The sequence below is a fragment of the Trichosurus vulpecula genome, chromosome 2 (genome assembly GCF_011100635.1).
Source record: "Trichosurus vulpecula isolate mTriVul1 chromosome 2, mTriVul1.pri, whole genome shotgun sequence".
In the NCBI taxonomy this organism is placed as follows: Eukaryota; Metazoa; Chordata; class Mammalia; order Diprotodontia; family Phalangeridae; genus Trichosurus; species Trichosurus vulpecula.
In genome coordinates, this window is record NC_050574.1 from 51,283,185 (window position 1) to 51,293,155 (window position 9,971).

General features: G+C 48.4%; 1 protein-coding gene across 1 annotated transcript; it reads left to right on the forward strand.

The window, feature by feature from the left end:
- The first annotated feature begins 3,588 nt into the window (after nucleotides 1–3,588).
- On the forward strand, nucleotides 3,589–6,473 carry KLHDC7A (kelch domain containing 7A). The gene has a single exon (XM_036745737.1). The coding sequence runs from the start codon at nucleotides 3,737–3,739 to the stop codon at nucleotides 6,197–6,199; it is 2,463 nt and encodes an 820-aa protein (XP_036601632.1). The 5' UTR covers nucleotides 3,589–3,736; the 3' UTR covers nucleotides 6,200–6,473.
- The last annotated feature ends 3,498 nt before the right edge of the window (nucleotides 6,474–9,971 follow it).

Genomic DNA, 9,971 nt, shown 5'->3' on the forward strand with positions numbered 1-9,971 from the left:
GGTGTTCTCTCCTGACCCCAGTACATTCATCCATCCATTCATCCTGCACAGAAGGTGGAATTAATCAATCTTATGTCATGGACTGCACACACTTTTATATATGAGGAAACAGGGTTAGAGAGGGAAAGGAGGGAAGGAAGGAAGGAGGGAGGGAAGGAGGGAAGAAAGGAGGGAGGGAGAGAGGGAGGGAGGAAGGAAGTAGGAAGGAAGGAAGGAGGGAAGGAGGGAGGAAAGGAAGGAGGGAGGGAGGAAAGGAAGAAGGGAGGGAGAGAGGAAAGAAGGAAGAAAGGAAGGAAGGAAGGAAGAAAGGAAGGAAGGAAGGGAGGGAGGGAGGGAGGAAAGGAAGGAGGGAGGGAGGAAAGTCAGGAGGGAGGGAGAGAGGACTGAAGAAACGTACTTAGGAAGGAAGGAAGGAAGGAAGGAAGGAAGGAAGGAAGGAAGGAAGGAAGGAAGGAAAGGAGGGAAGGAGGGAGGGAGAAGGGACAAAGGGAGGGGGAGGGGAAGGAAAACAAGGAGGGAAAGAGGGAGGGAAAGGAAGAAAGGAAAGAAAGTGAGGGAAAAAGAAATCAGGGAGGTAGAGGGGAAGAGAAAGGGAGGAAAGAAACTCATTAAGAGATTAGTCATTAGTGCATTCTTGGGATGCAAATACAAAAGTAAAAGGGTCCCTGCCCTCAAGGAGCCTACATTCAAATAGAGAAGACTAAGAGTAAGTGAGATCAGTAGCCAGGGGTAAGAGTCTGGGTCTGGGTCTGAGAAGTCTCAATAGATGGTGCAGGTGAAAGTAACCTGCAGGTAGCCCATGCATGCATGCTTTCCAGAAGCAGCATAGTGCTCACTTGTTTACAATTCTCAAAGCAAAAAGTGAAAAGGGGGTCAGAGTAAGGATGGGGGCGGGGAGGGGGGGGAGGGGGGCGGTGTCAGGAAAAAGTGACTTAGCTCCTCCCAGTCTCTGATAAACAGAAGAGTCAGTATTCAAACCCAGATCCTCCGTCTACACATTCCAATCCAAACTAAACAGCTCTAACCACCTCACTCCCCTCCTGGCACAAGTTTGCTAGCTGCAGATAAAGGTCAGATTTTTTTTAAACTGACAAAGTAGGTACTCCACCATCTGTCTCAGTCTATTGGAGCCAGAAGGGGTCTTGTAGATCGCCAAAGGTCGCCCAAGTGAGGTGGTGCTATGGGTGGGATTAGAACCCAGGTCTCGCCTAACACTCAAGCCCTTGCTTTGTTCTGTTTTGTTTTGTTTTTTCATTGAGTCCTGCTGCTTCCCTCCAGCCATACTCCAATTACTGCATTACTGCCAGTGGTCTTGATGTCGGTATAGTTGGACCATCTGTAATAAAAGTTATCTTGCTAACAGTTTACCAACACTCACTCCCTGTCCTGAGCCTCCCTGTAATAATAACAAAAACTCATCTTTACACATCATTTTAACCTTTACATACCCAGGGACTGTCTCTATCCCAAATCATATCCCAACATAGAGTACTTTAGCCTGGGGGTAGTCTGTGTATATATCATTATTCCTATTTTAAAAACAAAAAAACTCAAAGCTAGATGATGTGACCTGGACTTCCCCACCCTCTCCCCAGAATGTAAGCTCCTTGTGAGGAGGAATTGCTTCACTTTTATCTTTGTATCAGCCCTAGCTCAGTGTCTGGCCAGCACTAGGATCTTAATACGTGCATTTTGAACTCAGTTAAGTGGTAGAGCAAAGATTCAAACCTGGGTCATAGCTTTAGAGCTGGAAGCAGCCACCTAATCCAAACTCCTCATTTTGAAAAAGAGAAAACTGTGATTTTTATTATATTGGCCCTGCCTACCCATGGACAGTTAATATTTCTCCAATTATTTAAATCTGATTTTTGAAAAATGATTTTGTTTCTATAGTTCCTGAGTTTGTTTTGGCAGGAGTGCTCCCATGTATTTTATACTGTTTGAAGTTATTTTAAGGAGGTTATTTCTTACTATTTCTTCTTGCGGAGTTTGTTTGTGATATATAGTGATGTTGATGATTTATGTGCAATTACTTTAAATCCTGCTCCTTTGCTAAAACTATTAATTGTTTCAACTAACTTTTCAGTTGAGTCTTTGGGATTTTCCAAGTATATCATCATATCGTCTGCAGAAAGAGATAGTTTTATTACCTCATTCCCTATTCTGGTTCCTTCTATTTCTTTTTCTTCTCTTACTGCTATTGCTAGGATTTCCAATACAATATTGAATAATATTGGTATGTCTTTGAGCAAATAAGTCTGACTATTATAAATAGCCAAATTAACTACAAAAGACATATGAAGGAAGACACTATCTGTATCCAGAGAAACAACCAATAAGTAGAAGTATGAATAGAATGGTTTTACATATGCATACACATTTCTAAATAGTAGCCATGAAGGGGGTGGGGGGGGAGAGAAAAAAGTAAAAAAAAAATTTATATGATAACTTTATTATATATTTTAAAAGAATGGCAAGCTGCACATAATAGATTTGCAGTTTCATGTGCAATCATCTTTTTTTATTATACTGTGTTATGGAAATGCTTGTTTTATTCTATAAATTAAAAATAAAATCAATAAAAATTTTACAAAGCAAAAGAGGATACAGAAGCCTAGAAAAAAAAAAAAAAAGCAAATTCCTCAAGATCATGGGATCCTATCTATCTAGGTCATCCAGTCCAAATCCTTCATTTTTACACTTGAGAAAACAGAAGCCCAGGTAGGTTAGGGTTAAAAAGTGATCTTTCCAAGGTCATACAGGCAGGAAACAGTCAAGGAGGGATTCAAACCCTGGTCCTCTGACACTGACTTCTGACTCTAAGTCAAGAGATCTTTCTCTAGAATTTGCTGCCCCATGAAGGGCTCCATATGTTTCCAGGGACCTGATTCAGAGCTCTAAGGGACCTTGGTGGCCAACTAACCCAGATAGTACCTGAACAAGACCCTATAAGTGATCACCCAACCTTTGCTTGGAAGGACCTCCTCCCCTAACCTAGAGACTAACAGACTACACAGATGGGCCCTAAGTTTCCTTTTAATAAACCAGGCTGGAGAGGAAAGGCAGCAAGGAAGGGGTGTAGAAACAGAGAAGCAGGGGAGGGATGTCCGATCAGGTGGTTTGGATTTAGTTCTTGGCTCAGGCCCTCAGCTGCTCTGTGTTCCCAGAGGCCCGCTGCATGAATGCTCCCCTGCCCCCTTCCCTCTCTCTGGAGCAATCACCCCATCCCCCATGAGTGGACCCAACCAGGCAGCCAGGAAAAGAAGCATCCCCAGCGAGGATCCATTGACCCTCCCCATATGAGAGAAAGCACCAGGCCCCTCCCTTTCCAGGAAGATTTGCAAAGGCTGAAAATGAAAATAGCCAAAATCAGAGTGTGTTTCCAAGTATCAGGTGACTCTTATAAAGGATTCTACCTCTCAAACTTCCTGGCTCTCTGTTTACCTGGATGACAATAAACACCCAGCTGGAGCTGAGTCTGCTGCTGCCTGAACCCTCCCCTCATCTACCCCATGCAAAGCACCTATGGCAAGAAGGCGTTGCCCTCCGGGCCTGCTCCCTGCCAACTGCTGCCCCAGAGGTGCCTGCTGCCAGCCAGCTCAAAGTCACCTCTGCTTCTGCTTTGGGGACAGTGCCAATGAGGAACCCCTCAAAGCGGCAAGAACCAGTTTTTGTTGGGCAATAATTAATCGGATTCCTTACATTCCTTGGCCGCTGTGGGGCCCGTTGCCCTAGGATGAGCGGCAGTGGCTCTGAGTCCTGGGACTGGCATTTGGACATGCAGTTTACTGGAAAGCTGGTGTTCTCTGCCGCTGCCCTGCTCCTGGGAACTCTTGTATACAGGCTGTACAAGTACTGGCCAGCCCGAGACCCACCTAGGGGTGGGACATCAAAAGCTGATGCCACTGCCACCGAGGAGCCCGAGGCAGCAGGCCAGGCAGATCCTGCTAGTACCTCACCCAGAGCTCTGCTGCCAGGCCTCAGACAGCGGCGCCAGGTCAGCAGGGAGGAGGGAGTAAAAGGCAACGCAGCTCTGCAGAATGGCCAGCCAGAAGGGGCCAGTGGGGCCTGTGACCCCAAAGCCAGAGGCAGGCTGGACGCTGGGGACAGGCATCCTGAGGAGAACAAAGGAGCAAACTTCAAGAGAGGGGGTCAACATCCTGGAAAACCCCCGGTCTGGGACAGTCTCGGAGAGAAAGCAGTTGGGCAGGGTAAGAACTGTGACAGTGAACTTGAAATCCCCCAGCCTGGACTTGCTCGAGATAATAATGAAACAGACTGCCCCAGTGACTCATGGCAGGAGCCTGGGCCCCTCCTAGACTGTATCAGGGGGCAGAGGAAGGAGGAGGAGATCTCTGATTCTGGCAGTGAGAAAGCCACCTGTGCCACAGATTGGGAGGACATGAATAGGAACTGGGTCTTCACCCAAGCTGCTGGGGTCAGCCAGGAGGGGTTGGGGCTCATCAGGGCCACCTCAGACATGGGCCTGGCTATCTGCCAGCGTGCCGGGGAAGCAGACACCTCCTATGTCTTCTGCTCCCTGGCCAGGGCCCAGGTAGAGGAGAACTTTCTTGGGGAGCAGACACAGGAGGAGAGGGCCAGAGGGCCAGAGGAGGCATCTGCCAGTCCTGGCCTAAAAGGGAAAATTTATGACTACTATGTGGAGTCTACCTCCCGATCTGTCTCCAGAGATACACTGGCCCCAGGAGCCAGCACCCCTGGAATCTTTGGAGGGATAGCTGTGCCTCAGGGCTCACCCCTGCTTCCTAGCTTTGGGAGGCTTCCAGCTCAACCTCATAGCAAGTTCCCTGATACCAATTCCTTGACTTCACCAGGCCATACTCATCCTGAGGACAGTGCTAAGGATATACGTGAGAGTGCCCCTTCTGCTCAGAGTCCCTCTCCACCACCTGGGCCTGGTATCAGCAGGAAGAAGAGTTTTCTTCAAATTGCAGAGAACCCAGAGTTCCAGCTTCAGCTAGACAACATGGGAACCTCACACTCCAGTGACATCCAATTGGCCCTCCACTCATCCATAGAGTCTCCGGATCTCAACCCAGACACAGTCAGTCTGGAACCCAAGGTGGAGTTGGTAGCTGGAACCAACTTCTTCCAGCTCCCACTGGTCCCTGGGGCAGCTCAGAACACCCACTTGGATCTGGGCAACTGTTATGAAGTGCTGAGGCTGGCCAAGAAGGAGAAGCTGGATGCCCTGAAGGAGGCAGCCTACAAGGTGATGAGTGACAACTACCTTCAGGTTCTTCAGAGCCCAGACATCTATGGGCATCTGAGTGGGGCTGAACGGGAGCTGATCCTCCAGAGGCGGCTCCAGGGGCAGAAGTGCCTGGTGGTGGCGGATGTCTGCCCCCAGGAGGGCACTGGCCGCCTCTGTGTCTATAGTAATGAGCAAGATGCCTGGTGGCCCCTCACCAACCTGCCCCCAGAGGCCATATCCCGGGGCTGTGCCATCTGTAGCCTCTTCAATTACCTCTTCGTGGTAGCTGGCTGCCAGAGAGTTGGGGGGCAAGCCTCCAAGCAGGTGTTCTGCTACAACCCACTGACGGGAATCTGGAGGGAGATGTGCTCTCTGAACCAGGCACGGCCCCACTGTAAACTGGTGGTCTTGGATGGGTACATGTATGCCATCGGGGGCGAATGCCTGTACACAGTGGAACGCTACGACCCTCGCCAGGACCGCTGGACCTTCGTGGCGCCCCTGCCCAATGACACCTTCGCCTTGGCCCACACGGCTACAGCCTGTGATGGTGAGATCTATGTCACAGGAGGCACCCTGCGCTACCTGCTGCTTCGCTACTCAGGGCAGGAAGGCCGCTGGAGAGCCATCCCCACGGTGGGTGGCAAGGACCGGACCGCGGAGATGGCGGCCGTCAATGGCTTCCTCTACCGCTTTGACCTCAACCGCAGCCTGGGCATCGGGGTCTATCGCTGCAGTGCCCGGGCTCGCCTCTGGTACGAGTGCGCTACTTACCGTGTGCACTACCCAGCTGCTTTCCAGTGTGCTGTGGTGGACAACCTCATCCACTGTGTGGGCCGTCAGTTCCACCTCCGCTTCCTGGCCGACTACGTCTCTCCCCGTTTCCTTTCCAATGAGCTCCAAGGCTTCCCATCCCCACAGGGTACCCTCATACCCACGGTCCTGGTCCTACCCACCCCCAGTATGGCACAGACCAGGGTGTAGAGATCCCCTTATTATTTTGAAGGGATTCCCCCTTAGACATGGAATAGTGGAAAGAGAATGGACTCTAGATTCAAGAGACCTGGGTTTGAATCTTGCCTCTGGCATTTGCCAACTGTGTGACCTTGGGTGAGTCCTTTGCCCCTTTCTGAAACTCAGTAAAATGGGATGAATAATGTAATAATAATTCTGGAACTACCTACTGTCCAGGGTGGTTGTGGGGCATGGACTTTGTAACCCTGAAAGCCCTGTAGAATGTGAGTTTGTTTAACACTTAGAGCATTTGTGATTTCTTTGATGCTGGTACTCCTTTCAATGGAATCCTTTCTACGGTTTAGCAGATGATCTCTCAGCCTTGCTATGGCCAAGAACATTCCCACTTTGCCACCACCCTGGGCTTGAGCATCTCCAAACTGAACTGAGATGACCCTCAGGTGACAGAGGTACTACTCCTGAGGACACCAGGAAGGTAAATCTCCCTTCATGGAGTCAGAAAAACCAGGTTCAAATCTTGCCTCCAATGGTGACTTTGCGCAAGTCACTAAAACCTCCCAGTTTCCTCAGCTGTAAAATGAGAGAAGTTGGTCTCTGTGATCTCTGAGTTCCCTCCTCTGTGGGTCTATGGACCTGAGAGAGATTTTCTGCTACCAGCATTTGTAGCCTTCAAGAATTTAGGGCCACCCCCTCCCCACCCCAGTCCTTGATAAGGTATCTTGTGAGGTTGGAGTCTTTTCCTTACTGCTCACTCTGTGGTCCCCTTTACCCCTCAGAATTTCAGTTGCACTAATCTTCCAAGTGGATGTGATGTTCATTCCCCACAAGATGGTGCTCTGAGGGTCCCCAACCCTGAAACAAACTTTCGTTGAACAGAGTTAGGAAGCACCTATTTGTGTTATGTGCAGAGACTGCCTGGAGTCCCTGAGAATGGCTGAGCTGTCTTGGAAAAAGCCTTAAACCTGTTCAAATTGGGCTCTGCCATTTACTCTACCCATGTGACATTGGGCAAGTGACTTGACCTTTCTGGGTCTCAGTTTCTTCATTTGTAAAATGAAGGAATTAGACTGGATGGAATTTAAGGTCCTTTTCAGATTTGGGACTATGATTCTATGACTGGGTTTAGTGTGAAGGAGACCAACCTGGGTACAAATTCTGCCTCATTCACCAGGTCCAAGATGACTTTGGTCAAGTGTGCCCCTGGCAACTCCCTGGGTCTTATCTACTAAGTCATGGATTAGCTTCCATCTTGGGTTGGTAGAAATAGTGCCCACATGGGGAGTTTCCAACAGGAAATACCAGATCATTTGTATATTCTCATTCCCAAACCAAACACTGTGCAGGGAGCTGGAGGAGATACTAAGTTTAGATAGGATCCTAATCTCTGCCTTCATGAACTCTACAGTCTAATAGGTGAATCCAACCTGCATCTTTGGCATCAGGGTCATGAAATAGAACAGAATCTTGGACTTGGAGTCAGGAAGATCCGACTTCAAATCCTTCCTTAGACACTTATTAGCTGTGTGAGGCTGGGAGGGTCACTTAAAATCACAGCCTTGGTTTCCTCATCTCTAAAATGGCAATAATACATTTCAGGCTTGTTGTGAGGCTCAAATGAGATAATATTTGTAAAGGACTTTGCCAACTTTAAAGCACTATATGAATGTTAGCTATGGTGATTATTTTCTCCTGAGGATCAGGGGCACAGGCTTTCTGGTACTAACTAGCATGAGAGTGTGGCCACAATTTGCTTCTCTGCTCTGACATGACTGGAAGAGTCTTATTTGTGTAACTACTCAGAAACAGAGCTGACCACTTTGAGGATTGAAAAATGTTGAGGAAATGGTCAACAGCCTAGCCCCCAGTGAACCGGGCTGGTGGAGCAGTAATAGAGGGTGGTCCACAGGGCCACCCACACTCATCAAGTAGCCCTCAGGACACACGGGTGGGAAGAGAGCAAATGTTCTAGGTCTAAGTGGCATGAAGGGGACCAGGGATCCAATGAAGCCAATTTATAGAAAGACCCACCTAGAGGCAGTGTGAGCTGCAGAAATCTTCTCCTGCTTATATTGGGGGTTTCCCTTGGGAAATTCCCCTAGGTCCAAATACAGCAAAATCCTGAAATGACTAGCCCCCAATGCCATTCTCTTCCACTGACACTACCATGTTAATAAGTAACCAAGGATATCAAAGGACCATCAAATGTCAGAGCTGAGAAGACCCTCAATGTCAAAGCTGGGAGTGCCCTTAGAACATAGAATGTCAGAACTAGAAGAGATTACATAAGGTCCATACCCTCAGAGAACTACTCTGAGGTGACTCCAAAGTCAGAAAAAAACCTCTAATAACACAAGGTGTCCAAAGATGGCAGGAGCTGCCACTAGAGGTGGCAAACTCCCCTCTGCAGGGGGTGGGGTCTTCCACTCTGCTTGTCAGGTACGTTAATGTAGAGATTCCTTTCAGGCTAGATGGTGGCTAAAGTCCCTTTCAATTCTGGTATCTGTAGTGATGAAAAGGAAAACACAGCCCCTCCCTGGCCTAACAGGAATACAGAACACACATAGATCTATTCAAATAATAGCCACATTTTGGTCTCTCCAGGATACAGTGTTTGTTTGCACAAGGCGTGCACCTGTGTAAATACAAACATTCTTCCAGCCAGTGCTCCTGGTCTAAGCTCTGTGGGAACCAAGCAGCTGGGCTAAGACCCCAGATGAAGACTGGCTGATGTGATGAGCAGAGATTGGAGAGAGGAGAGGTGTGGGCTGGGGAGGGGTAGAGAGAGGTGGTGTTCAGGGAGTATAGGAGGCTAGATCCACAGGATGAGTGGTCCTAACATAGAAGAGAATAATCCTACTTCTCCTCAACTTCCTGGGAATTCTGGGAGGAGAAAAGACAAGATCTCTGGGGAAATATGTGGAAAGTAAAAGTGCTTCAGCAATGGGAGAAGTGGTTTTTCTGCAACAGAAGCCGCCCTAGACCTAGCCGTGGTCACTCCTCTGCTCCTGACCCAGCTGTGATATGGAATGACTACTGAATAAAGTTCAAACTCTTCAGCTTGACATTCAAGGTCCTCCCTACCTTTCCGGTCTCACAGTCCTCCTTTCCACGTAAGCTGTACTTCAGCCACGTTGGATGACCCTCTGCTCCCAACCCTCCCCAGCATGCCCTATGTTCTTTCTCCTAGGTGCCTTAATTCTCACTATCTCATGTGCCTAGGACATCTATCTTTCCTTTCCCCACCTGTTAGACTCCTGTCCAACTCAAAAGCCATGAAGCTTTCTGTGATCCCCCGGTTGGTAATGACTTCCCCACTCTGGTCTCACATATTTCTCTGATGCATTTTCATACAATATAGTGTATCATGGTTACCTCTGGAGGTATCTTATCTCCCAACTAGACTGTAAGCTTCTTACAAATAGAGATTGTTTCTTTAAGTCTCCCCAAGAGCCAAGTCCTGGTCCTGTGCAAAGCAGAGTTTTTAATAATGTTGTGTAGTGAAGAATGAACAGGAGGGTGACAGGTGAGGACAGTATTGGGGTGGGGGAGGCAACAAAGAAGAGAGGTTAAAGTCCGGGGTGGACAACCTGCAGCCTCAAGGTCACGTGTGGCCCTTTAGGTCCTCAGGTGCGGCCTTTCGACTGAATCTAAGCTTCACAGAACAGATCCTCTAGGTCCCCAAGTGTGGCCCTTTGACTGAATCCAAGCTTCTTAGAACAAATCCCCTTAATAAAAGGATTTGTTCTGTAAAACTGAGACTCAGTCAAAAGGCCACACCCGA